The sequence below is a fragment of the Phyllopteryx taeniolatus genome, chromosome 16 (assembly GCF_024500385.1).
Source record: "Phyllopteryx taeniolatus isolate TA_2022b chromosome 16, UOR_Ptae_1.2, whole genome shotgun sequence".
Classification (NCBI taxonomy): domain Eukaryota; kingdom Metazoa; phylum Chordata; class Actinopteri; order Syngnathiformes; family Syngnathidae; genus Phyllopteryx; species Phyllopteryx taeniolatus.
Window position 1 is genome coordinate 11,675,718 of NC_084517.1, and position 27,250 is coordinate 11,702,967.

A 27,250-nucleotide genomic window follows, 5' to 3' on the forward strand; every position below is an offset into this window, starting at 1 on the left:
TTTAAATTGACACTGGTACAAGTTACTTTATAACTGCACTGCAGCACAATGTAAACAGCTTTCAATATATTGTACATGCAGTTAAGTTCTACACCGCTGCAAACTACAACAACAGTAATAACAAATGTTGTTAAATTGATACCACGCTAACAGATTCCAAACGTGTTTGTTGACTCAGATGTTTTTGTACAGACCTTGTATTGGAACAAGGTAGTTGTACCTCGGCGCAGCCATTGAAAGTTAGTGTTTGGCTCCAATCCCTTTCAAACACTTTAAACTGATACAGGAGACGTAGTTTGCAGTAAAAACAGACTGCCTCAACATAGACAAAGGCGCAGATTGACAAACGTTCACACAGGAGTCATTTGCTTACATAACAGCAGAACTTGCATAATGGTTGCAGGAAGAAAGTAGACCAAGGCGAAATGAAAAAAAACATGAAAGGAATGTTGTGTAAAATGAGAGCAAAGCACCACTGAGAAGCAATATTAATTACAATAACAATATTGTATAATACAAAAGTTGTCATGTCTGAGTTCTTTAATTATGAGGGCAAAATTAGTTGTGCAATACTTTGACAAATAAAAAGGTTAAAATATAAAGTGCCTCTTTATCACTTCTTGCCTGAAAAATGAACACGCTTCTGGTTCTGCTCTGGTTCTCATTGGGTCCTCATCCCACCTTCTCAACTCATAAAGCTAAGACCTACCTTGTCCAGTGCGGATGGCTTTTGACCGTCGAGATTGGAAGGAAAATGTGAGGCAACATGGAAAAACAATAGGGTGTGTGTACTAATTTAAGGTGATTTATAGGTTTGTTTAGCATCTTCTCACCAAAAGAGAAAAAAACCAAAAAAAGTGTTTGGTTCTGTGGAATATAATCACTGCATTAAATATTACTTTGATGGAAAATGCTCCAATGAGAAGCGGTATAGTCGGGGCATTTCCAAGGACAAGAAAGCTGTGCTGTCTTTCACAACTGGTTCTCAGGAATCTATGCTCAGTCCTAATGGCATCAATGGAGACATGAATGTAACAAACTGTCAAACCAATTAGACACACCATGCTCAAATCAATCTTTTGTACCATTTTCCTCGTACGATGTTGTTCTTTTCTACAGTTTCAGAACCCGTATGCCTACTCACCTCCATTCCGCTTCGGCACAGTTCCAAACGGATCTACTGAGAGGAACATCAGGAAGAACTATCCTTCCATGCATCAGTACATGGTGAAGTATCACCAAACAGGAGTTCAGGATGCACTTGTCAGCCTGAAATCTGGGTATGGAGACATTGTATGCGAGTGTTTGTGTGTCTGCAAGATGATCTGGTATGATTTGTTTTAGGCAAGAGTAGACAAGGTATGCTCCTGATTACAATCAAACTAATGAAAGCAATTTTTCAGCAACACAGGCATCACTCTGCATAGCCTATATGAGCCCATACGCATATTCCTTTAGTAATAAACAGAAAAACACTGATGATTTATTATCATAACCTAGAGCTGTGTGATATAGACACAATTTTATATCCCAATATAGATAATTTTATACCCCGATAACCAGTTATGCCAGTAATGCAATATGACCAATTTTAACAAGTAATCTAACATAACTATTTCCAGACTGGTAATCAGATGACTATTTGTCATTTTCCTTAGTAAAAAGATACACAGTATTGAATTTCTTTTTCCAAATGGGAATGGTGTACCAGGGCCCTGGGCTTTTATTAAGGTTTGAGGATATTTTCTTTATTTAAATATGTCAGTTTTAAAAACTAAAGTCATAAGTGTTATGATCACTTCTACTGTGAAAGTTCATTAATAAGGTTGCTTTAATACAATTAAAACTGTCTTGAGACTACTACCGACACCCACCTTGGAAAAATGCAAAATGTTTCATTCCACCTGGTAAGAACTGACTGCTAAGCGACTCATTCGTGGATGCAGTCTTGGTGGTACATGTGGCTGCCAGAAAAAAAGGAAAGACAGGAGAGGGAACAAACGCTAAAAGTAGGAAGCCAAATGCTTAGTAATTCTTTTGAATGATTGAGAAAATACCATGGTTTTAATCAGAGCGCTCAAGTTTCATGAAAATTCGACATGAGACTGTATGACTGCTGCTTTTTGTCACTTTTCTCTATTCTGAAACAATCATATAGCTAGTCTTTGCTGAATATTTACAAACTCTTGTCTGGTTTTGTTCATCAGTAAAGCATGCAGGAAAGGCTGTTACATGTCACATTTTTTGCAAATTGTGAAAAGATGTAAACATGGCAGCCCCCGTAGGCGAGTAGATGTGCTGTTTTAAATTTTTTTTTTAGAATTCATACTTTGTAGATTTAAGTAAACAGTATGGCTCAGACTTGGGGTCTATATCCCCACTCGCTATTCGTAAGGATGTATACGAGCGAATAACTAATCCATTCAAGTTGTTGCTGCTTGTATTATTCCAAAATAATAGTCCAACAAATGAAAAATCCAATTCGATTATTTGAAAACTTTTATCTGTTGAACCGATGAGAGTATGCCGTTTTGACTTATGACTGATGAGTTTTAGCTGCGTCTCCCTAAAGAAAAGTTTTTCTTTTGAGTTTAAAATGGCTTATTTTAATGATGATTTCTCACCATAGCTTGGCCACAGGTAGAATGGTCTGTTTTGCGCTGCTAGTCCGAGCCATAAATCCTCACCGACTGGACCAAACTGCCGCCTTTCTAGCTAGCCTGCTGGTTACCTAGCCACAGTAGCTTCACAACACACTGTGTTGGATCAACATTCTCTCATCAAATTTGCCACCGCGGTTGCCTTATCCAGTGATGGCCCCATGTCTGCTTGCATGTTTCCGTGCAGCTCATTGGAGCGCTAGGCTAAAAAGCAATCCTCCTTCAGCGATGACCCCGTTTTGGGAAAAAAAAAAAAAAAAACTTTATTCCACTCTTGGTGAATCCACAATGTGTTCATGTGGAGAAGCGATGCACAGTAAGTCAAAATGTCGGCAGAAGTAAACAAAGGCATAGTAGCACTTGTCAGAATAAAAAAAGTACATTGACTCGTTTTCATTTGAATGTGAAAATTCAGATTTTTGCATTCATTCTCATCTTTTTTTTTTTTTATTCGAGAATTGATTCGACTTCATTCCCATTCATTCGTAGCACTAGTAAACAGCATCAGATGAAGAAGATATGCACGTTTAAAATATAACCAAGTTTTGACATCTTGGGTTTAGTTCCCCTGTAATCTAATATATGTGTATTCCTAGCCTTGCAGAGTAAAGAGCCCAGTATAAGCCTTGAAAAAAGATCGATTTTTTTTCCCCCAAAGGCAACACAAACAATACCATTTACTGTACATTGTTTAGTTCCACATAGTCCATTGCAAGACACATTGATCATCGAACTCAGAACACACCTCGCAGCACCCGGCTCTGCTCCCTGTGGATCGGCCGTTTCTTCGCCAGGCGAGGCTGCCCTTGGGCCATCGCGTTTCTACGTAGTCTGCTGTGGGTGGGCATTGGAGCCCTTTCTGCTTGATGTAAGCATATTATTAACCAGAGGAAAAGAAACTACGGGATTACCTGACTAGCAGCAAGGGAAATAGAAAATAAACATTTTGAAAAATAACAAAGAGTTATATTGTATGAGAAACGTCTTTATATTACACTACAATTAATAATATATCGCACAGCTCTAGTATAACCAATTTTAAAAAATGCCTAAATTATCAGGAGGAACCGGCTCATGTGTGTGATTCCACAAGTGTCTCACAAATACAAAGGGTGTGTGCGCGTGTGTGTCCGTGTGTAATTGCAAGTCTGAGAGTGTGCTTGCTGTTACGTATGTGACAGCTCCTTTGAGACTGGGGATGAATGAGACTCCTCACTGGGAACAGCAGGATCTATTTTTAGTGCCTGGTCTCTATAATGGGACAGGCTGCAGTGTGTGTGTGTGTGTGTGTGTGTGTGTGTGGATGTGGGGGGTGGGGGGGGGGGGGTGCACACTCACTCACACACACTTTTTTGCTTGTGTGTATGTGTGTTAGAGATGGGTGTGTTTAAGGGTTATAACACAGTGAACCAAGCACATATTGGAAGATTTGAGTGGTTGCATGGCTAGAAGATTCAAGGTAAAGATGGTGAGAGGAAAAAGAGAGAAAATAGAGGTGTGAAATCATCCCACCATCCCATGGGAAAAGGAAGAAAGGGGGTGCATGGGGTTATCGGTAGTGCGGTGCTAGAAGTCAAGGGCAAATTATCTGATTGGTGAAATTGAAGAATTGGTGGAGAGATGTAGAGTGGAGAAAAGGAAAATGGTACTGGTTAGAGTAGAGGGTACCAACAAAAGAAGGAAACATAGAAATTAAAGATGAGGGTAGAGTGGGAAGAAGGAGATGGGAGTGGTAGAATAATCAAAAATATAAGTAGTGGTGACTTTATACAAGCATATGTGAATCCAAAATAATATGCAGTGTTTCCTTGCTATATCGCAGTTCACCTATTGCGGACTCACTGCATTGCGATTTTATTAATTTTTTCATGTTCATCTTGCACATAATTCACCATATCGCAGGATTTTGAGTGTATGGTAATAAACTAAGGCGGCACGGTGGCCGACTGGTTAGAGCGTCAGCCTCACAGTTCTGAGGTGCGGGATTCAATCCCCGTCCCCGCCTGTGTGGAGTTTGCATGTTCTCCCCGTGCCTGCGTGGGTTTTCTCCGGGCACTCCGGTTTCCTCCCACATCCCAAAAACATGCATTAATTGGAGACTCTAAATTGCCCGTAGGCATGACTGTGAGTGCGAATGGTTGTTAGTTTCTATGTGCCCTGCGATTGGCTGGCAACCAGTTCAGGGTGTACCCCGCCACCTGCCCGATGACAGCTGGGATAGGCTCCAGCACGCCCGCGACCCTAGTGAGGAGAAGCGGTTCAGAAAATGGATGGATGGATGGTAATAAACTAAATAAACGCTTCCTAGCCTAAAACATAAAAAAAAAAAAAAATGAAGACAAAAGCAAGTCATTAAAACACTTACTACAAAGAATAAAATGTACACAGTGTGCAGTAATACTGTGCATTACTGTTTGTTTAAGACTTTAAAAGGTGTTTCAAAGTATAGAAAATGTTTACAGGTATATGGTAGAGGTTAATGGGAGTGTGGGGAAGCTTAATAAGAGTCTGGGGAAGTACATACAGCTTTAAAATATGTATAAATAATGGACTTGACACCGATTTGGTCGGCCTGATCGGTATCGGCTGATATTTAGCATTTTATGCTGATCAGCTTTCATAATTCGCCAATCCGATCAATGACGTCATTGATTGACTCAGAGTCGCCATCGTGCACAGCATATTTTAATCCAAAAGCTATTTTATTTTTAGCCTTGTCGCATGTCTTTTGACATAGCACTGTAAATATTTGACACCCAATAGTTATTTTTTACAAAAACATGTCGGCGGTGTGGGACAGACAACACGTAATTGCCAGATCAGACTACAAGACAAAATTGCTCTTTCACGATTGCACTATGTCAGACTACTCCAATAAAATCTTGTATTCCAATACCATCGGATCCCGTTTTTTACAATCATTGGGCTTTATCTTGTCAAGTCAAATGCGACCGGATACACTCGTTACCGTGGTGTGCATCGCGCCGACCGTATTATAAGAACAAAATGGGGAAAAACATGTGTTGGTGGTCACCGGTGCTCAGGACAGGAGAGGATGTTTGTTTAAGGCTTGCTTGAGGTATGGTATGTTCCCCTTCTTTTAATATGATACGGCTCACAAGCAGGCAACAAAATGTTATGTAGCCTAGCAAGCTAGCGCTAGCACTAACGGTTGTGTGTAAACATGCTACCGTTCTGTTGAATCATGCTCTAAAGATTCGGTGTGGGTGAAGTAATTTAATTACAATAAAGTAATTTAATTACAGCGTTAGCACCCATTTGTTCTGTCGTGTTGTAATGTTGGTTTAACCTGACCTGACTAGAGCAGTGATTTCCAACGTTTATGGAGCCAAGGAACATATTTTACAATTGAAAAATCTCACGGCACACCAACAAACAAAAAAAGATTAATTACTGTATGTACTTCCTGCCATCTAATAGAAGACCATTCATTTATTCTGTCTGTCACTATACTTCAGTGGCATAAATAGATGAACAAAGATACATTATCTATTGTAAATATAATTTTTAAGTACACAAGTATATACAATAAATGAACAGGTCATTTAAATAGACACATTGCTCGATCTTGTGATCGGAGCGGTGATCAGTTATCGTTTTTTTAAACTCGCTGATTGGTGATCGGCCCCAAAAATCCCAATCCTGTAAAGCCTAATAAATAATCAAAAAAATATGTGTTTTCTACTTTGCTGTATTGCATACTTATGGCAATGAATCGATCGCAATTGGACTGACCTGGATGAATGAGAATATTCACGCCAGGATATATTTCATAATCTGTTTTATGCCTTTTCAGCCCATTTTCTATCATTAATTAGTCATAAGTAATACATGAGCGATCGAGACATAAACCCCTACTGTATCTATGTCACACAAATCATATCGCATAAACAGGCAAAGCTCTAAGCAAAAGCCTTTATGAAGTAAACATGTATGCTTGCGTATCTGCACTCGAACAACTAACTGGTGGGTCTGCATGTGTAGTAATTCCCTCATTGATAATTCTATTTGGCGGCATTAGCAGATGAGCAATGCTGCGGCATTCAACTGTTTAAGGCTCGATGGCTGATTTAGCTCTGATCACACATAATGTTGACAGGATTTACACGCGCAATCTGCTACAGCCGGAAGAACTAAAACTATGCGGAAGGCGAATTTTAAATCATTTGATCATACTTTGGAGCCTAAGTTGCTCAAAATTCAGGAAAGTTAGAAAAATTTGGGTTTTTAAAAGAACAGACACGTGTAAGTGAATTCACATTGAGGCTTGCTGCAGAAATATTTATATATTATAATATAATAATGTTATATTATATATATAATATTTAATATTTTTGTAGAATATACTCTAAGAGGGCGGCACGGTGGCCGACTGGTTAGAGCGTCAGCCTCACAGTTCTGAGGTGCGGGATTCAATCCCCGTCCCCGCCTGTGTGGAGTTTGCATGTTCTCCCCGTGCCTGCGTGGGTTTTCTCCGGGCACTCCGGTTTCCTCCCACATCCCAAAAACATGCATTAATCGGAGACTCTAAATTGCCCGTAGGCATGACTGTGAGTGTGAATGGTTGTTTGTTTCTATGTGCCCTGCGATTGGCTGGCAACCAGTTCAGGGTGTACCCCGCCTCCTGCCCGATGACAGCTGGGATAGGCTCCAGCACGCCCGCGACCCTAGTGAGGAGAAGCGGCTCAGAAAATGGATGGATGGATGCTGTAAGAGGGATAGATTGAAATTTCTCCATCAGCAAGACCTACATCGTAAATGGGACTTTACCTCATCATGTTTGTAAAATAACAAAAAACAAATCTCACAATAATTTAAAACTTTAATCATATAAAATAGTTAAAAAAAATGCCTTCATAACCTCTATGAATAAACTTCATTATCTCGATTGAATGCTTTCAGCAAGCAAGATGTGATTGGGCATGACACAACCTACCAAACACATTGCTATGTAAAATATTGGAGCAGAACTTTCAAGGAACTGCAACCTGTTTGTTTGTATGTGCGTGCGTGCGTGCATGTGTCTTGAGCTTCAGCTGTGCTTGTCCTTGGTGGAGACATCATTTGGATGGAAGCCTATATTGTTATGAAATGTCCTGTTTTTAATTAATTGTGGAATCACATATGTGCGCAGGTTGTGTCTTCTTGGGAAAGGTAACTCCTTTCACAAGCTGACTCCTGGACATCATAATAACAGCCTGGGTGGTTCTTTTTCTCTGTGCTCTGGACCGGAAACAATGGATCTGACCACAGTTTCACACAATTACCCACTGTGAAGAGGGGTCATCCCAAATGGCCCTATCCTCAAACATGTTTAGAGAGCTTCTCTTTTAAAGTAATCCGCAACTGAAGTGGTTATATCAGCTACACTGTTCTATGGCTGTGAGTCAATGCCATCATGGATATTCATTTCTGACTCCCAACCCTGAAATTCCTTCAGCTTCATTGGTTGTTTTTTTTAATTTTATTTTTTTCAGGTACTGAATTCTTGTGTAAATTATCAAAATTTTCAATGTCTATTAGTCACTCACCAGCCACAGCTTGAGGTGTACCTGTCCACCATATCCAGTGCCAGCATCACTATGGTGCTGGCAAGCTGCAAATACAACAATTTAGCACATATTGTTACAACCCAAATTCCTTTGAAGTTGAGACATTGTATTAAACATAAATAAAAACAGAATACGATGATTTGCAAATCATGTTCGACCTATATTTAATTGAATACACTACAAAAACAAGATATTTAATGTTCAAACTGATAAAGTTTATTGCTTTTAGCAAATAATCATTTACTTAGAATTTTATGGCTGCAACACGTTCCAAAAAAGCTGGGACAGGGTCATGTTTACCACTGTGTTACATCACCTTTTCTTTTAACAACATTCAATAAACGTTTGGGAAATGAGGACCCGAATTGTTGAAGCTTTGTAGGTGGTATTATTTCCCATTCTTGCTTGATGTACAGCTTCAGCTGTTCAACAGTCCAGGGTCTCCGTTGTCGTATTTTACGCTTCATAATGCGCCACACATTTTCAATGGGAGAGAGGTCTGAACTGCAGGCAGGCCAGTCTAGTACCCGCACTCTTTTACTACGAAGCCACGCTGTTGTAACACGTGCAGAATGTAGTTTGGCATTGTCTTGCTGAAATAAGCAGGGACGTCCATGAAAAAGACATTGCTTGGATGTCAGCATATGTTTCTCCAAAACCTGTATGTAGCTTTCAGCATTAATGGTGCCTTCACACATGTGTAAGTTACTGTTAGAATAAATGTACATTTGTTATCCCATATTTACTCTTATAGTATTATACTGCATTTAGCAGTATAATGTTGATTGTATCATAAAAGTTGACGTTGTCTGTGAAGAGGACTGTGCCCTCATCAAAAGATAGAGGCTGGAACATTTTGCGGTCGAAGGTCAAAGGTTGAAGCAATCAGCGCTGATGAAGAACACATCTGCGCAATGAGTCATATATGTGATTGTTTTCGTTGCTGCTGTGTGTGCCCTTATCTCAAGATAGCAGCAACGTCTGTGTAACTAGGAACCGCCCTAAGAAAATAAAAAGAGAGGAATCGGCAGAATTTGTTCAGAGCGGTAGCAGATTGTAACTGCGAACAACTCTAACCGTTCTCCTCGCGAGTATATGAACCATCTTTTGTCTTCCTTCCTTGTTTATTGTTTATTAAATGTTCTAGGTTGTTTGAACCTGACAGTTACCCATGCCATTGGCACTAACACAGCCCCATCCCATCACAGATGCTGGCTTTTGAACTTTGCGTCCATAACAGTCCTCTTTGGCCCGGAGGACACGACGTCCACAATTTCCCAAAACAATTTGAAATGTGGACTCGTCGGACCACAGAAAACTTATCCACTTTGCATCAGTCCATCTTAGAAGAGATTGGGCCCAGAGAAGCCTGCGGCGTTTCTGGGTGTTGTTGATAAATGTATTTTGCTTTGCATAGTAGAGTTTCAAGTTGCACTTACGGATGTAGCGCCAAACTGTATTTACTGACATTGGTTTTCTAAAGTTTTCCTGAGCCCATGTGATGATGTCATTTAAACATTGTCGTTTTTTTATGCAGTGCCGCCTGAGGGATCGAAGGTCACGTGCATTCAATGTTGGTTTACGGCCTTGCCGCTTACATGCAGTGATTTCTCCAGATTCTCTGACGCTTTTGATGATAATATGGACCGTAGATGAAGAAATCCCCAAATTCCTTGCAATTGTACATTGAGGAACATTGTCCTTAAAATGTTCGACTATTTTCTCACGCACTTTTTCACAAAGAGGTGAACCTCACCCCATCTTTGCTTGTGAATGACTGAGCAATTCAGGGAAGCTCCTTTTATACCCAATCATGGCACCCACCTGTTCCCAATTAGCCTGTTCACCTGTGGGATGTTCCAAAGAGGTGTTTGATGACCATTTCTCAACTTTCTCAGTCTTTTTTTGCCACCTGTCCCAGCTTTTTTGGAACGTGTTGCAGCCATAAATTTCTAAGTTAATGATTATTTGCTAAAAACAATAAAGTTTATCAGTTTGAAAATTAAATACATTGTCTTTGTAGTGTATTCAATTAAATATAGGTTGAACATGATTTGCAAATCATTGTATTCTGTTTTTATTTGTTAAACACAACGTCCCAACTTCATTAGAATTGGGGTTGTATAATATAAGAAAGTTTCTGTAAGTACACCTTAGCTATAGCTTTTAAATTTGTACCTAAAATAGTTGCTGATGAGTCAATGTTGCTTTATCATATTTCAATCATTCCCAAGTATTTGGCTTTGTATTAAGGGCCTTTAAAAACAATCAGTTAAAAGCATTGACATTTATTAATTTTAATACATACTAGTACTAAGTTTTACATTCCTTAAATATACTTATTTATTTCGTGAAATATTGACAGCCCGCGCCCCCCCCCCCAACAGTGAGTGCTCCGCCAGGCTCTGTCCTCTGCCTCATCATTTGTACTTCCTCTGTCATCCAGGTCCAATGATGACACTCAGCTTTACCTGTAATTTTCAGTGGTGTACTTTTAAAGATTTTCTTCTTAACTTTATATATGGTTTCCTTGGGATTCCGAAAGGCTCCTTTAAATATATTGGTATTATTAGCAATAATCATCCATCCATCAATCCATTTTCTGAGCCGCTTCTCCTCACAAGGGTCGCAGGCATGCTGGAGCCTATCCCAGCTATCATCGTGCAGGAGGCGGGGTACACCCTGAACTGGTTGCCAGCCAATCGCAGGGCACATACAAACAAACAACTATTCGCACTCACATTCACACCTATGGGAAATTTAGAGTTGTCAATTAACCTACCATGCATGTTTTTGGGATATGGGAGGAAACCGCAGTGCCCGGAGAAAACCCACGCAGGCACGGGGAGAACATGCAAACTCCACACAGGCGTGGCCAGGGATTGAACCCCTGTCCTCAGAGAACATGCATACTCCACACAGGCGTTTGATTGAACCCCGGTCCTCAGAACTGTGAGGCAGACGCTCTAACCAGTTATCACCGTGCCACACAATAATCATTGTAATTATTATTATCTATAAAAAAAGAAAACTTTTTATTTTTATAAAATAAGTTCACATTTGGCGGCACGGTGGGCGACTGGTTAGAGCGTCAGCCTCACAGTTCTGAGGACCGTGGTTCAATCCCTGGCCCCGCCTGTGTGGAGTTTGCATGTTCTCCCGTGCCTGCGTGGGTTTTCTCCGGGCACTCCGGTTTCCTCCCACATCCCAAAAACATGCATGAATCTGAGACTCTAAATTGCCTGTAGGTGTGAATGTGAGTGCGAATGGTTGTTTGTTTCTATGTGCCCTGCGATTGGCTGGCAATCAGTTCAGGGTGTACCCCGCCTCTTGCCCGATGATAGCTGGGATAGGCTCCAGCACGCCCGCGACCCTCGTGAGGAGAAGCGGCTCAGAAAATGGATGGATGGATGGAAGTTCATGTTTGTTTGTTTTTTTTATAGTCAAACACAATCACACATTACACTCACAGTTTTTATGGAGCCATTGCTGGCTTAAGCTAATTCCAAAGCTTAACTGTTGCCTGTGAGCCTTTGTTAAAGGGCTGATCTGACAATCCGTAAATGCCAGGCGGTCACTACACTATTAGCAGGGTTGTGTGTTTGTGTGTGTGTGTGTGTGTGTGTGTTCGTGATGGCATCAGTTACACTGAAAATGTCAGGGCCGATTCTGTGTGTGGATGTATGTGTGGGTGAGCGAGAGGTCAAAGGCAGAGACAGAGCAAAAAAGGATAGTGTGAATGTTTGGGTTTGTCTAAAGTTTGTTGTCCAGGTGCCTCCAAGGCCCTATTATTATCAGTGAAGTGTGTGTAATAAACTGCAGCCCCTCCCCTCTGTTTTCTCTTTGGTTCGGTTGGATTGAAGTCCTATTGGAGATGATTTAGCACTGAATTGATCCCCACAAACAGAACATTCTGGACGGTTTCTCTCTTGTCATTCGCACTCTAAAAACAATTTGGTTCCACACATATGTTGTCTTTATCCCCTTCCTTTTTTCTGATGCTCCTTCCTTACAGTAAACTGGATGCCTTCATCTATGATGCCGCAGTGTTGAACTACATGGCTGGCAGAGATGAGGGATGTAAGCTGGTGACCATTGGCAGCGGGTAACCGAACCGTTTTTTTTTTTTTTTTTACTCTGGCCAGCTGTATTGACTAACGCTTGAATCTATTTTGTTTCCCAATTCGGTTACATACTTAAATAATTATATACTTTAGTCATTCTGTATTTTTTACTCTTGATTTTTTTTCTCTCTCTTTAATTTTACACTTACACATCCCAACACCATCTTAATAAAGATGCTATCCCTTGTTATGAGGCAATACAAAAATTAACATCAACTGTACCTCGTGTGTAGCATTCCGAGGGTATCTTTTCTGCGTATGTCCACTCAGAGTGGTTGCAGTTGGAGCAGTCAATTAAGTTTCACGGGATTGATTAATAAGGCTATCAAGCTTCACCGACATGCACCAGGATGCGAATTCACCTGCGTCTATTGACAAAAACATTAGTTCATAGAACACAGGAGTTTGCATTAAAGTTCAAGTTTTGAATGCGTTAACACTGAATAACTTGCCAGTCTAATAGTTAATCCCCAATCAAATTTTTTATTAAAATTGAAACTTATTCTTATTATATGCTTATTGTTCATCTCCAAAATGGTATAACTGTATACACTCTCACATAAACATACTGCAGAGTTGCTCAGTAGTGCCTTAATCATTGTTGGAAATATTGGAGGAAGATTTGTTTGGGAGCTGTAATGTTTTGCCTTAGTACTCCATAGGTGATTTGTGACACCACCTTTACTTCTTTTCTAATCCAATGTCATGGTGCCACTGGTGTCAGAAGAACTGCAGGTTAGCTCAGCATCTGCTTCATTGTCAACATATCTGACACGGAGGGATTAAACGCTTCGATGGAATACAATTATCACTGGCCCTGACAAGAAGTACATAGCGTGGTGAATGTTCACTCTAAAGCAGCAATGTAGAGTAACTTGACATGAAATAACAGTTTCAAGATCATTTTGGAGGCTTCTATCAAAGACCAGCATTGCTGTCATTGCCATGGCGACCACTGAACACCTACATTCGTGGTCTATAATACTGGTTAACCAGCCCGGACACAACTCTTTTAACAAATGTACATTTACTGTTGTTGATTTGTACAACTGTAGGAGGAGCCTTGGAGCAAAACAGTACAGTATGTAATTTGATTTCCAGTGCATGTTTTAGTAATCACTATTCACTTGCTTTGGTTAAATATACTTAAAATACAGAGAGAATCCGGACCAATCAAGTCAAAAATGATTATTAATAAAATGTGTCTGTGCTTGTGTGCGTACCTTTGGACCGTGTTGCATTCAGGTACATCTTTGCCACCACTGGATATGGCATTGCTCTCCAAAAAGGCTCCTACTGGAAACGACAGGTGGATCTGGCTATTCTGGCCATCATTGGAGATGGTGAGAAACAATCACAGGACTATTCACACATGCCAGTAGTATGGCATTAAGACTTTAGGGAGCGGATTGCACCGTTTCTTGCCAGCGTTGTAATTATTTGACACGCAAACACACACATACACAAACCAAATGCCTTGTCTGCTGACAACACAAAGGTGAAGCAGTGAAGTATAAATAGTCATTTGATGTTTTATTCTGGACACAAAAGGCTGCTTTAAAGAGAGAGCAAAGTGTGCAACGTTTCTAATAGATTCCTTTCTGCAGTACTAATTCTCTCTGTTTGTATATGGACATTAGCTGAATCGTATTTTTTATTACCCTGGCCTTAAGACCAACAAGAAAAAATGTTCACCTACAAATCAGAGATGAATGAGATACTTACAATGTGTTTCATTTACATTTATACAATTGCATACTGACCTAAAATACTGAAAATGTTGGTGTTACTAATCTACTGACTACTTTTCATGGGAATCGAAAAATGGTTCTTTTTGACAACCGGTTCCAAGTAAATAGATTCGTAGGAATTGTTTGTTTGCTTGCCTGACGATTCCATTATCAGTTGTTCTAACATCCCAAATGAGTAATGATGTCTATGCGGTATAATGATATATATTGTAGTATGTTGTAAAACCGCTGACCATATGCTATAACCCTTTATCGGTTATAGCCCTATCATTATTTTAGATTTCCCCTCGAAGCTACTGAGGGAATTCTGTAGTTTATTTTATTCCGCTTAGTCAAGTGAGGAGGGGATACTGCCACCCAGTCACCACGGATTGCATACAGAGGCGTGCTTTTCCACCAACAGCTGCACCAGCACAGCGATGGGCCCCCGAGCAATGGCAATAGATCCGGGCCGCAAGGTGTATTCGAAGTGCACATGATCAATGCGCCCTGCATTTCACATTAGTTCTCGGAGCTAGCTTTGTTCTTTATCGACCCATGAGTCGAGTGATCCAATGCTAAGAGTTGCTGTCACAGTTGTGTCAGGAGAGTTGTCACTAGCCGGGCCACCTGTTCCGGTTGGCCGGTTGGGGTTGGTGTGTTATTCTCAAAAAGCAGTCTTGTGTGTCTTTTTTATTCACTTTATTTAAAGCGCAGCACACAGAGCTAACAAGGCATCCATATATTTACTTGTATAGCAAGTAGCCACACAAGGCTACTTTCATCTTTGTCTCATTTTTCTTCACTTCTTTATGTACTCCTTTTATATAATGCCCCTAGTTTTTCAGAATGAGACACCACAACCAGGGCCTTCTGAACAAGTTGACAAATGTGTTCCTAAACACCAACCTTTCAAAAGTTTATTTATTCGCATTTTAATTGGTAAAATGATAGGCATACTTGAATGTTACTTACAATAACAAAGTGCCTTCGTTATTGTGTTTATTGAATTCCTTGCACTTTATTACATTCCTTGAATACTGCTTGTGCAACCAGATATTTTGAAAGGTATTAATTTGCCCAGTGGACATCTCATCATCATCGTTTAAATGTATTTAGTTTTTTTTTAACCACGCTTTCATTTATTTTAATGTTTTCAATTGATATCAAGGTATATATTATCGTACAGCACTGTTGCAAGAATTGTATTTTGGTCCAAAAGAATTTTATTTTGGTCCAAAACTTTTCCAACAACAAGGCAGAAGCACTCTAAAGTTTGGCTATATTTCAGGCAAAAAGATGATACCGGGGCTACTTGCAAAACTTCAATAAAGGTTTAATTTCATCAAAGGGTTGTAGTACTATGCAGAAACATAAGTTTTATTATCGTATCACATAATGATAAATATAATGATAATGATATCCATGATATCCAAAATCATTTGTGTTATTTAATTCCATCACCCGATGAGAATCGATAAGTGAATCAATAAGGAATCTGATCGGTAGGCATGATCAATAATGGATTCTGAATCGTAAAATTTTTATTGATTCCCATACCTACTGGCTACTATATACTATTCCTAACTAACCAATTTAACCAGGATGCATAGCTTAGCTAATCATCTTATTTAAGAAATAGAAAATTGGATCTGGTTTTCGAGATAACATTTTTGGAAAGTTTCAAACATATTACACAGCAACATTGTCTAAATAATTGCTGTTTACAGGACAGGTAAATGACTGAAAATGCTGCATTTCACCCAAAAAAATTCTGCTTGCTCTTGTAGGTCAAAGTATATTTTGAATACCCTTTGTATAGGTTTATACCTTGACAAATATGTGAGATTTCCCTATATAGGCAGGCCGGTGCCTAGATTCAAACCCTAAAGTCCAAACTTTGAGGCATATGTGCTGACCACTAGCTCCACCGTGCTGCCATCCCTTAATTATTTCCACAACAAACTAATTGTGTACTTATTTCCTGGCAAACAATGGTCACATCTTGTACTTTGTGTTTATGTTTAACTTTAGGGTTAATACCCTCAACAATTCATCTAATGCTACAGAGGGGGAATTGAATGGCTATAAATTATTAGCAACTGCTTTTGCTCCTCTACAAAAAAGCTCCCTGGCAAGCATTAAGTGAATGTCCTAAACCTTTTATTATAATGTAAGCATGAAAGCATTTTCTTTGACTAAATGATATCCTGTTTTTTTTTTTCTGCAAGGCTTAAATACTTCAGACTTTATCAAACATTTTAAAGTGGTCTACCTCAGAGCACCGAGTTGCAGCTCGAGTTTTATAGCTTGCTTTTAATTATAGCTGTGCTCCTAATATCACAAAGGATTAAAAAGAAAGGAAAACACAGATAATTAAGATCTTTTTTGTAAAAAGTTTAAGATGTATTGTTTCCAAAGTGGCGATTGCTGTGTTTTGAACTGATGCTAAAACAATAATGGTTTTAACTCATTATATGGCACTCATTCAGACATTCATCAGAGTACATAAGACATTGGACTATTCTCCTGCTCGATAATGAGAGTTATGAAGTCAATGGGTAATAACCATTACAAATTGTCAAGTACTGTGAGTTTTCTTCTTTTGCCTTTCCTGAAAAGTGTTTGCTGAGGACTCAGTGCAAGTCCCTCAAGGACCCCTGACTTCGAGCACCTCTCATCTAAAGCGTTCCAAAGAGGGATTAAGTTGTGCTTTCTTTCTGTGCCTCTCAGGTGAAATGGAAGAATTAGAGGCTCAGTGGTTGACGGGCATTTGCCACAATGAGAAAAATGAAGTGATGTCAAGCCAGCTGGATGTGGACAACATGGCGGGGGTCTTCTACATGCTAGCTACTGCCATGGGGCTCTCACTCATCACTTTTGTCTCTGAGCATCTCTTCTACTGGAGGCTCAGATACTGCTTCACAGGAGTCTGCTCTGGCAGGCCGGGTCTTCTCTTCACCATTAGTCGGGTAAGAGGATGTTGCGGTACAGGAGTTTGACAAACATCTCTGTGTCTTTTTAGAGTTTTTGTAGGAAATTCTTATATTCATCATTCAGTTTTATTCAGAATGCAAATGTACCAATGTAATGAAACTGTACTGTTCAACCTTTTGGCCAATAATGTAACAACTGCAGTGATACAGTAGCTAATGGTGGAGGTAAACTTGTCAGGTGACAGAATTGTGAGTCACTTCTTTGTGGGATTTATCAGCGGGTTGCACGTGTTGCTGATCAAGTTTCACCATTCCAAACAGGAGAGCAAGCTGACTGCTGTAGAAATGCATGTTTTACAAAAAACACAAATACCCAATGAACACACATACAGCTACATGGTGGGCACTTGGGGTTGAACAGCTTCAGATGTTTTTGTAGTCAATGCAAAAGCAATGATACTCGAGGCGATGTCGACAAATTGACGACATCTTTATTTTTTAAGCTGTGAACTCGCTATCTGCACAGCTGATTCTCCCCATTATAGATATACCTTCCTGCTGTCCCCAGGTGCAGTCACCCGACGTCCCCTGACTTGCTCATCCACTCACATTCAGACATTTGCTCATCCAATCACATTCAAATACCTTCACTGCCTTGCAGACAGTCATACTTTACCCAAATTTCTTGTGTATAATGTGCACCCATGTATAATACGCACCCCCAAAGTTGACATCAAAATTCTAAGAAAACCCTTCTACTTACAACCCCAATTCCAATGAAGTTGGGACATTGTGTTAAACAAAAACAGAATACAATGATTTGCAAATCATATTCAACCTATATTTAATTGAATACACTACAAAGACAAGATAGTTAACATAAAAACTGATTAACCTTATTGTTTTTAGCAAATAATCATTAACTTAAAATTTTATGGCTGCAACAGGTTCCAAAAAAGCTGGGACAGGGTCATGTTTATCACTGTGTTACATCACCTTTTCTTTTAACAACATTCAATAAACGTTTTGGAACTGAGGACACTAATTGTTGAAACTTTGTAGGTGGAATTCTTTCCCATTCTTGCTTGATGTACAGCTTCAGCTGTTCAACAGTCTGGGGTCTCTGTTGTCATATTTTATGCTTCATAATGCGCCACACATTTTCAATGGGAGACAGGTCTGGACTGCAGGCAGGCCAGTCGAGTACCCGCAGTCTTTTACTACGAAGCCACGCTGTTGTAACACGTGCAGAATGTGGTTTGGCATTGTCTTGCTGAAATAAGCAGGGGCGTCCATGAAAAAGACGTTACTTGGATGGCAGCATATGTTTCTCCAAAACCTGTATGTACCTTTCAGCATTAATGGTGGCTTCACAGATATGCAACCCATATATGTTTCCCATGCCATTGGGACTAACACAGCCCCATACCATCACAGCTGCTGGCTTTTGAACTTTGCGTTCATAACAGTCTGGATGGTTCTTTTGCTCTTTAGCCCGGAGGACACGACGTCCACAATTTCCAAAAACTATTTGAAATGTGGACTCGTCGGACCACAGAACACTTTTCCACTTTGGATAGGTCCATTTTAGGTGAACTGGGGCCCAGAGTAGCCGGCAACGTTTCTGGGTGTTGTTGATAAATGGCTTTTGCTTTGCATAGTAGAGTTTCAAGTTGCACTTACGGATTTCGCGCCAAACTGTATTTACTGACTTTGGTTTTCTGAAGTGTTCCTTAGCCCATGTGGTAATATCCTTTACACATTGATGTCGGTTTTTGATGCAGTGCCGCCTGAGGGTTCGAAGGTCACGGGCATTCAATGTTGGTTTTCGGCCTTGCCGCTTACATGCAGTGATTTCTCCAGATTCTCTGAACCTTTTGATAATATTATGGACCGTAAATGATGAAATCCCTAAATTCCTTACAATTGTACATTGAGGAACATTGTCCTTAAACTGTTCGACTATTTTCTCATGCACTTGTTCACAAAGAGGTGAACCTCGCCCCATCTTTGCTTGTGAATGACTGAGCAATTCAGGCAAGCTCCTTTTATACCTAATCATGGCACACACCTGTTCTCAATCAGCCTGTTCACCTGTGGGATGTTCCAAACAGGTGATTGATGAGCATTCCTCAACTTTTTCTTTTTCTTCTTTTTTGCCACCTGTCCCAGTTTTTTTGGAACGTGTTGCAGCCATAAAATTTGAAGTTAATGATTATTTGCTAAAAACAATAAAGTTTATCAGTTTGAACGTTAAACCTCTTTGTAGTGTATTCAATTAAATATAGGTTTAAAATTATTTGCAAATCGGCGGCACGGTGCAGGTCTGGTTAGATCGTCTGCCTCACAGTTCTGAGGACCGGGGTTCAATCCCCGGACCCGCCTGTGTGGAGTTTGCATGTTCTCCCCGTGCCTGCGTAGGTTTTCTCCAGGCACATCCTCCCACATCCCAAAAACATGCATGGTAGGTTAATTGAAGACTCTAAATTGCCCGTAGGTGTGAATGTGAGTGTGAATGTTTGTTTGTTTATATGTGCCCTGTGATTGGCTGGCAACCAGTTCAGGGTACCCCACCTCCTGCCCGATGATAGCTGGAATAGGCTACAGCGCTCCTGCGACCCTTGTGAGGATAAGCGGCTCAGATAATGGATGGATGGATGATTTGCAAATCATTGTATTCTGTTTTTTTTATGTTTAACACAGTGTCCCAACTTCATTGGAATTGGGGTTGCATTTCAGGATAGACTTACTTATTTTATAAGTGACATTTGTACTTTATTTCCACACGCTTGAGGCACCGGTGCCAATTTGCGGCACGCACCCACCACCTGTTGCTGTTTGCCAAAACATGTAAATGGTGATTAATCAACTTTAAGCTATAATTGCCATTGCGCTGTGGTAAAGTAGACATGTCGAATAATCGACTGATCTGTTCAAACCCTAGTGGGGATATGGTTTACAATAACTTACAGTTCCAAAAGAAACAACTCTAAACTTACTATGTACTCCCCTCCACTGCATTAATATTTTAAACAAAATTTTGCACAAGCAAAACAAGAGTGCAGACACCACAGTGCTTTTTGTAGATGCATGTCCATGTCTTCTTCTCTTAAGCATAACAAAGGAGAGTGCTGACCTATTTACTTAGCCAGAACAGCATTGTACAGTATGGTTACCGCGACTTCGCTCTAAAGCTTGCTGCTATTACAGTACTGTTTAAATTACCCCCCCCCCCCCCCCCCCCCCACCAATCACTGTTTTCTTCCTTCCTCTCTGTGTATTTAAGGCATATATCACTATTTCCATTGCAGGTCCTAACTTGACCAATCTCCCTGCTGTCTTTCTTGTATAATTTGCTGATAAATAATGTGACCACAACATTGTAGCCCAAGCGATTTTCCAAACTGATACGGGCCAGAGAGATGCCTAAAAGTAATTTTGATAACCCTGCAAAAAACACATTGAGTTGGGAAATGTACAGTAATACTCTGTAACTAGAATAGGATTTTTTTAAAAAGGTGTTGTTTCGTGTAAACAGAATTTCTCACCCTCAATTACAGGTGTTTACTCATGGGATACAAAATGTCTTTTTCTCACTCAACTTTTCCGCTGTCAACTGTCAATACAAAATGCACTGCTAAGGTTCTAATGCATTACATTATTCTGTATCCATGTTTGCTATGAAATAAACATGATCTGGCTTTTAGTCATAAAGGATATTTTTGTGCTGGCAATGGGGCCGAGACTAGATTCATATTAAATATGCAAGGTTGTTTGTAGTGCCATAACCCCAATGAAGCAGCATTAAATTTTTTCTCTAAAAGCTGAACAAAATTCTTTGACGGAAGATGAACGTTCTTTGTGAAGAAGTCTCAACAAGTTCAATAGACAGTGACTTGCTGAGTCACAGCCTATTGAATGAATTGGACACAGCATGTTTGGCTTAAAGTGTATAAATAATAATCTTACCTCTCCTCATTTTGTCTGAATCATTTTTATGTTCAATTCATTCTTGTCTCATTTCATGTTATCACATGACCTCTTCACCTCCTCTTCTTTGTCTTTTGTCTTTCTTATGACTCACTCTTTTAACTATTAAAAATCTGTTGCCATGCAGGGTATCTGGAGTTGCATCCATGGAGTTCACATCGACATGAAGAAAAAGACAGATCTGGACTTTAGTCCGCAAGACAAGATGCTTAAGCTCATTAAGTCAGCCAAGCACATGACCAACATGTCTAACCTGGCTGGCTCTCATATGAACTCACCCAAACGTGAATTCATGCACTCAGCCGGCCCCATGATAATGGACATGATGGCAGAAAAGGGCAACTTCATTTATGCTGACAACCGAAGCTATGCTCCCAAAGATATGATGTATGGTGACACAGGTGACTTGCAGTCTTATATTGCTACCCGCCACAAAGACCACCTGAACAATTACATTTTCCAGGGAGGCCAGCATCCTCTCACCTTGAACGATGCCAATCCCAACTCAGTCGAGGTAGCAGTTAGTGCTGACACTGTCCAGACCAATGCCAAACCACCTCGAACTCTGTGGAAGAAGTCAGTTGATACGCTCCGCTCGGTGCCACCCGGCCCCCCGCCCATGCCTGACATGCTAATGCCAGAGCCACGAATATCAATGAAGACACAGCGCTACCTCCCCGACGATACAGCCCACTCTGACATCTCTGACTGCTCTAGCAGAGCGGCTTCCTACAAGGACCCAGAAATCAACAAGCACCTGAAACCCAAGGACAACTTAAAAAAAAGACATGTGACTTCCAAATATCCAAGGGACTGTAGTGAGGTGGAGCTTTCTTACTTAAAAACTAAGCAGGTCAGTGGTGGACCAAACCAACTTGGGAGAGCAGGTGGAGAGAAAATCTACACGATTGACTCTGACCGAGAGATGAGCTTGCACTCAGACCCCATACACTACCGTGAGAGTCGTGGCCTTGCAGCCGATGATTTGGAATATCCTGAAATATACTCTGACCACAGTGATAATTATAGAAAATGTGATCAACCCATCATCCATCTGAACTCATCCCCGCTGCATCACGCAGATTCAGATCTCACAGAACCAACTTACTCGAAACACTACAGCATGAAAGAGAAAAACCTTTCCCCACATGAATCAATTGATCGCTACAAACAGACACACTGCCGTTCCTGCTTGTCAAAGGTCACTGCTGGCTACCCTCCAGGTGTGACTTACACCCCTACAGGACCCGCCTCAGCTTCTGCCACCCGCTCACCATATAATCGATGTGAAGCATGTCTCCACACAGCAAACCTGTATGACATTAGTGAGGATCAGCTTCTTGCAGACCCCTTGGTCAGCCCCACCATCCACCACCAACAGCATCAGCAACCTGATGAAATGTTTGGCCTGTATTGGCCGCAAACAGATGGGCCACATGTCCAGAAGAGAAACCGCTTGAGGCTTAATCGTCAGCACTCCTTTGACAACATACTGCTAGAAAAGCCCAAGGATTCAGACCTGGGCCGACCAGCACGCAGCGTCAGCCTTAAGGAGAAGGATCGCTTTGTGGATTCTACATCTGACTCGCACTACGCAAACCTCTTCAGCATGCGTCCCTACTCTGGCAGACTGGTTGGCACCGGACCCAAATCTATGATGTTTAATCACAACCTAGAGGAGAGCAAAAGGAGCAAGTCCCTGTACCCGGCCCATGGCTCGGAAAACCCTTTCCTCAGCCACTCACTGAGGGACGACACCAGCAGCAGACTGATCCACGGGCGTAGCTCCTCTGATATTTACAAACAGTTGGCGGCGGCTTCGCCAGCAGCGATTCTTGGAGCACCCCCCATCAAAACACGCAACGATGCAAACAATCTCCATTCTTCCGCTAAATCCACCACCTCATACTGCTCAAGAGATGGGCGGATAGCTAACGACATGTACAATAAGGAGCATGTAATGCCTTACTCTGCCAATAAGACTTGTGCGTACCCAGCCTCGCGTGGTGTCCTTAACTCAGCTCAATTCAGCAATAGACGGGTGTATAAAAAAATCCCTAGTCTGGAGTCAGATGTTTAGTCAGAAATTATATATGTTCTGCTCTCTGAGTTTGTATTATAATTTGTTATCCCCTAAGGGATGTCATAGACGCACTTTTCTTCTCTTGACATTGTGTTCAGAAAGAACCTTCACCCATTTGGGTGTAACTGTACAGCTTCTGTCTTTGCAGGTGATATCATAATTGTCCATTCTCTACCATGTACTAATAATCAGTTGGCTGCTTTAGAAAGTACTTTACCATTATGTGTCATGACATACATGTGAGATTAGTTATTGGCTTCATCATATTTGATGGTAAGCCTGGTTCCAGAGATGTGCTTTTTGGGGGGCGAGAGATGATTTGTCGTGATTGAACAAACAGAGGAAGATCATGGAAGATGGCAACAAGGTAAAACACAGGTTAGGATTTCTCTTTGAAACCATCCTCCTGGTCTATATTTCTCCAACCTGCTGGTTTAGGATTCTTTACAGGGCGGCAGGATGCCACAATGAGCCAGTCCAAAAGTCTGCTGCTTATTACTCTGACAAATGTGGCTATTGTGACACCAGGCAGAGTGCATTGAGAGTGAGATAAAATGGACATGAATGGGCTAAATGGCACAGAGAGGAGAATCCACCTTCTCCGAGCAGTTGTTCAGACCAAGCTTGGGAACAGTGACGGGAGTAGGGTAGGTGCTACCAATGAATAATGTTTACAGACTGACAGATCTAAAAGACTAACTGACAACATGGTAGACAAGCAGGAAAGACTGAAGCAAATTACTGCTTTTTGATTCTATTAAATTTTAAGATTTATTAGCGATTATTTCACTAAATCCACCTGTAGGCTTTGAGTGTTTGCTTAATTGTTAGCACAGTAACCATTAGTTTTAAACCTCTTTCCTACAATTGCTTTTAAAAAGCGTTGCTTTCTGAAAAACACCAATACAAGCAGTAGCTTCTTTTGCATGGGCTGTTTTTTTCCTCATTGTCAATGAGGAAAAACACGTACAATGAAGTACTTTCTTGTCTATGTTTCTATCTAAAAAAATAAAAGGGGGCGGGGGGGGGGCCTGTCCTGCCAGATGTTGTGGATGGACGTTTGTACAATCGAAACTTTGACCTTAGTAAATCATTGTCGTATTTAGAGGCTGCTGTTGCAATAGAGCAAGAATGGTGAACAAGAACACAGCAAATGGGTGGATAACAAGGATGAAAATCAAATGCATCAGAATTGTGGACTGGATGCATATTTTTTATTGTTCTATGACCTCCTTGCAGATGATATACAGGGTAGTAGTTGTTTTTTTTGGGGGGGGGGAAAGGTGTGACTCCTCCCCCTCCCTTGCTTGATCACATCACTAGGGTGTAGAAATGTTTCCCTTAATTTTGTGGATTTTTTATTTATTAATTTTTTTTTTACACACATTATCTAACCACTAAATAGTGTAGTGTGCTGTAGTTACCTCTTCTTGGTCATCAATTTATTTACATTCAGTCAAGCAGGGTTGCTGATTTATATTTACCGTTATATGTTAAGATGTATGTATGAGGTGAGCCGGGCAAGATGGTATGGAGCAAGTCTTGTGTGTGCATGGCAGCCCTTGGGTAAGCTTGAAGACACAAAACAATCATGCTTTTTTCATTTCTGTTATTTTTGACACGGGTTACAGAAAATGTGTGCATATGCACACCATGTACAAATGACTGCACATTTCTTTTTGTAGCATTTTTACTGTGCAACATGTACAGTTGAAAAAGACAAAAAAAAAATCACATCTTATCTGACTTAGTGATTTGCTTGAAAAATGAAACACCCCAGGATGATAATTCTGTGCATTTTGAGGGAGTGTCAACCATAGCAACATAGTCATACACTGATTATTTTGTAGAAAAATAACCCCCAAAAAAAACTTTTAAAAGAAATTTCATAGCAGCACCAAACAATACCAAAACATTTCTCATTTTGACATGTTAAGGTCTTCCAGTTTAGGAGGGAAAGAGGGGATTGTGCTCATGAGGAGGTTGTGACTGATGTGCAGTTTCACCCCTCACCAAAATGTGCACTATAACAGAATGAAGGATGTTTTTAAATATCCACAAATAGAGCCTTCAGCCACCCTTTGATGAAAATGCTTTTATTTATTTTATTTTTATTTTATTTTTTTTCCCCTCTTTTTTTAAATGACTGCATTTGACTGCATTTCAGTTGATGCTCAACAACCACATCATATCACCCTCTCTTTCTCTTGGAGTACTTCCTTTCATTGCTTCATTGCTTCAGCTTAACCCACTGACTGATGAGCAACATGTCCTTAATTTTTGTTTGGATCTTATCTGCATATTTATTATTAACATATACATCTCCACATGCTGCTTGTGTGAGTTGATGAGTGAACCATGTTCACTTGTAAACTATATATATATATATATATATATATATCAAACAGCACCCTTGCATTTTATTATGGACTCATGGCAATTTGTTCGATTCTTTCTACTTTTGCAGAACTGTCATGTAAACTGATGCTGTTTTATGTTGGAACACACATGCACCCTTGTGATGACAACCCTGCTCTTTTTAATGGCAAATGTATTTTAATTACATTTAATGATAAATAATGAGGTGATGGCATGCAACCCCAGATGTAACAATGTTTTATGTTTCTGTTTCGTTTCATTTTGTCATGATTGTTATGATCACTAATGCTTTGTAACCAGGTGTGAGTATATACATATTTGAGATAGAGAGGGGGGAAAAAGATTATCTATGTTTAACATAATGACACTGCTGCTCTTTTGGGAGAGGAGGTGTTTTCCGACTCACTCATTGGCGTGAAGGGTCATCATCCGGCCCGGTTTTGCCCAATGGGATTACAGGTCAGAGGTCAGGGCTTGGTTTGGCATGGTGGGAAATCCTCTCTTCCTCCATTGCAGGTGAGAATTTAAAACTGTATCACCAGCTCTCCTTCTCTCCTACCACTCCTTCATGTATAGTCAGGACTTCAAATGTGAGGAAGACAAATTAAAAAAAAAAAAAAAAAAAAAAAGCAACCCTCGACTTTGAGTCTGTTGTCCCTCCAAAGATATGAGACCTCTTTCTTTATGGTTTGCTGTAAGAAAAGCTTTTTTTTTAACTTGTTAATTTGGGTAAACTACAACTTCCTCAAAGACTTTCAATGAACTATTTTGAATATACTTATAAAAAATGACACCTGTAAACATCACTTGTAAATTCATACTGGAATACATCATCATGGAGAATCATAAATGATAAAGAGTGAAAACAATATTTTTTGTGTGAATTTCACAGGAGGTCTTCTGTGCTCTCTCTTTCTCTCATCTCTTGCTATCTCTCTCTTTCTGTAGAGCGATTAGAATAAAACTTCACCATTCACAAGATTTGCTGTCCTGTCACAATTGACTCAATGTCTGATTGACAATATCTGCATTTGTTACTTGATGCTGAAGAATTATTTTACAGAAAACAAGGATGAAAAAAAACTAATTTTCTTTTTCCCCCACAATGGAAGTAGCTTCTACCTTTACCTGTTTTATTTGAGTTGCTAGTAAAGCTGTTACTGTAATAATTTATATTTAGCTCAAGCCACCATTATGATGGCACCCTTAATTGTATCCTATAGCGTCTAACATATACAGCCTCTTCCAAAATACTGTAGATTGAATTGTACCAAATTTGAATATTAGAATATAAACTAAGAAAAAAATGTTTGTCATCACATGTAATTTAAAAAGAAATAGAAAAGGTCCTATACTGTCATAGACACCTGAATATTTTGTTACGACCTCCATTTTTATTTTTATTATTTTTTTTAACCATTGAATTTAGTCATGATTTCTTTTACTGACAATGGATTTCTAGAATTTGTCCTCTTACTTTGGAACTGACATCTCTCCTGGCCAGTTTAAAGTATTAAATGTTTCCCATCGGTACCATTTTTGTGTGCTTTGGATGCATGGTATTGTCTTCAACCCACGAGCTTCTTCCCAAACCTACAGAAGCTGTTTTACAGCGATTAGCACATTTCTCTCTAATAGTGCTCGGTAATCCTCTAAATTCATGCTTCCTTTCATACCTTCAAGTCCTCCACCACCTGAGCATACCGTTGTGTGCATTGCCAAAATACCTTATATTTTGGTTTGGCTGTCCACAGAACATGTTTCCAGATCAACAA

General features: G+C 40.1%; 1 protein-coding gene across 1 annotated transcript in view; it reads left to right on the forward strand.

Annotated features, from left to right (window-relative positions):
• Positions 1–26,456, forward strand: part of grin2aa (glutamate receptor, ionotropic, N-methyl D-aspartate 2A, a) — a 159,433-nt gene extending 132,977 nt beyond the window's left edge. The window contains exons 11-15 of the mRNA XM_061748551.1: positions 1,120–1,280; positions 12,249–12,338; positions 13,603–13,700; positions 16,821–17,059; positions 21,141–26,456. Of these exons, the coding sequence (XP_061604535.1) occupies positions 1,120–1,280; positions 12,249–12,338; positions 13,603–13,700; positions 16,821–17,059; positions 21,141–23,093 (2,541 nt within the window). The 3' untranslated portion in view covers positions 23,094–26,456. The remainder of the gene's footprint in view (positions 1–1,119; positions 1,281–12,248; positions 12,339–13,602; positions 13,701–16,820; positions 17,060–21,140) is intronic.
• The last annotated feature ends 794 nt before the right edge of the window (positions 26,457–27,250 follow it).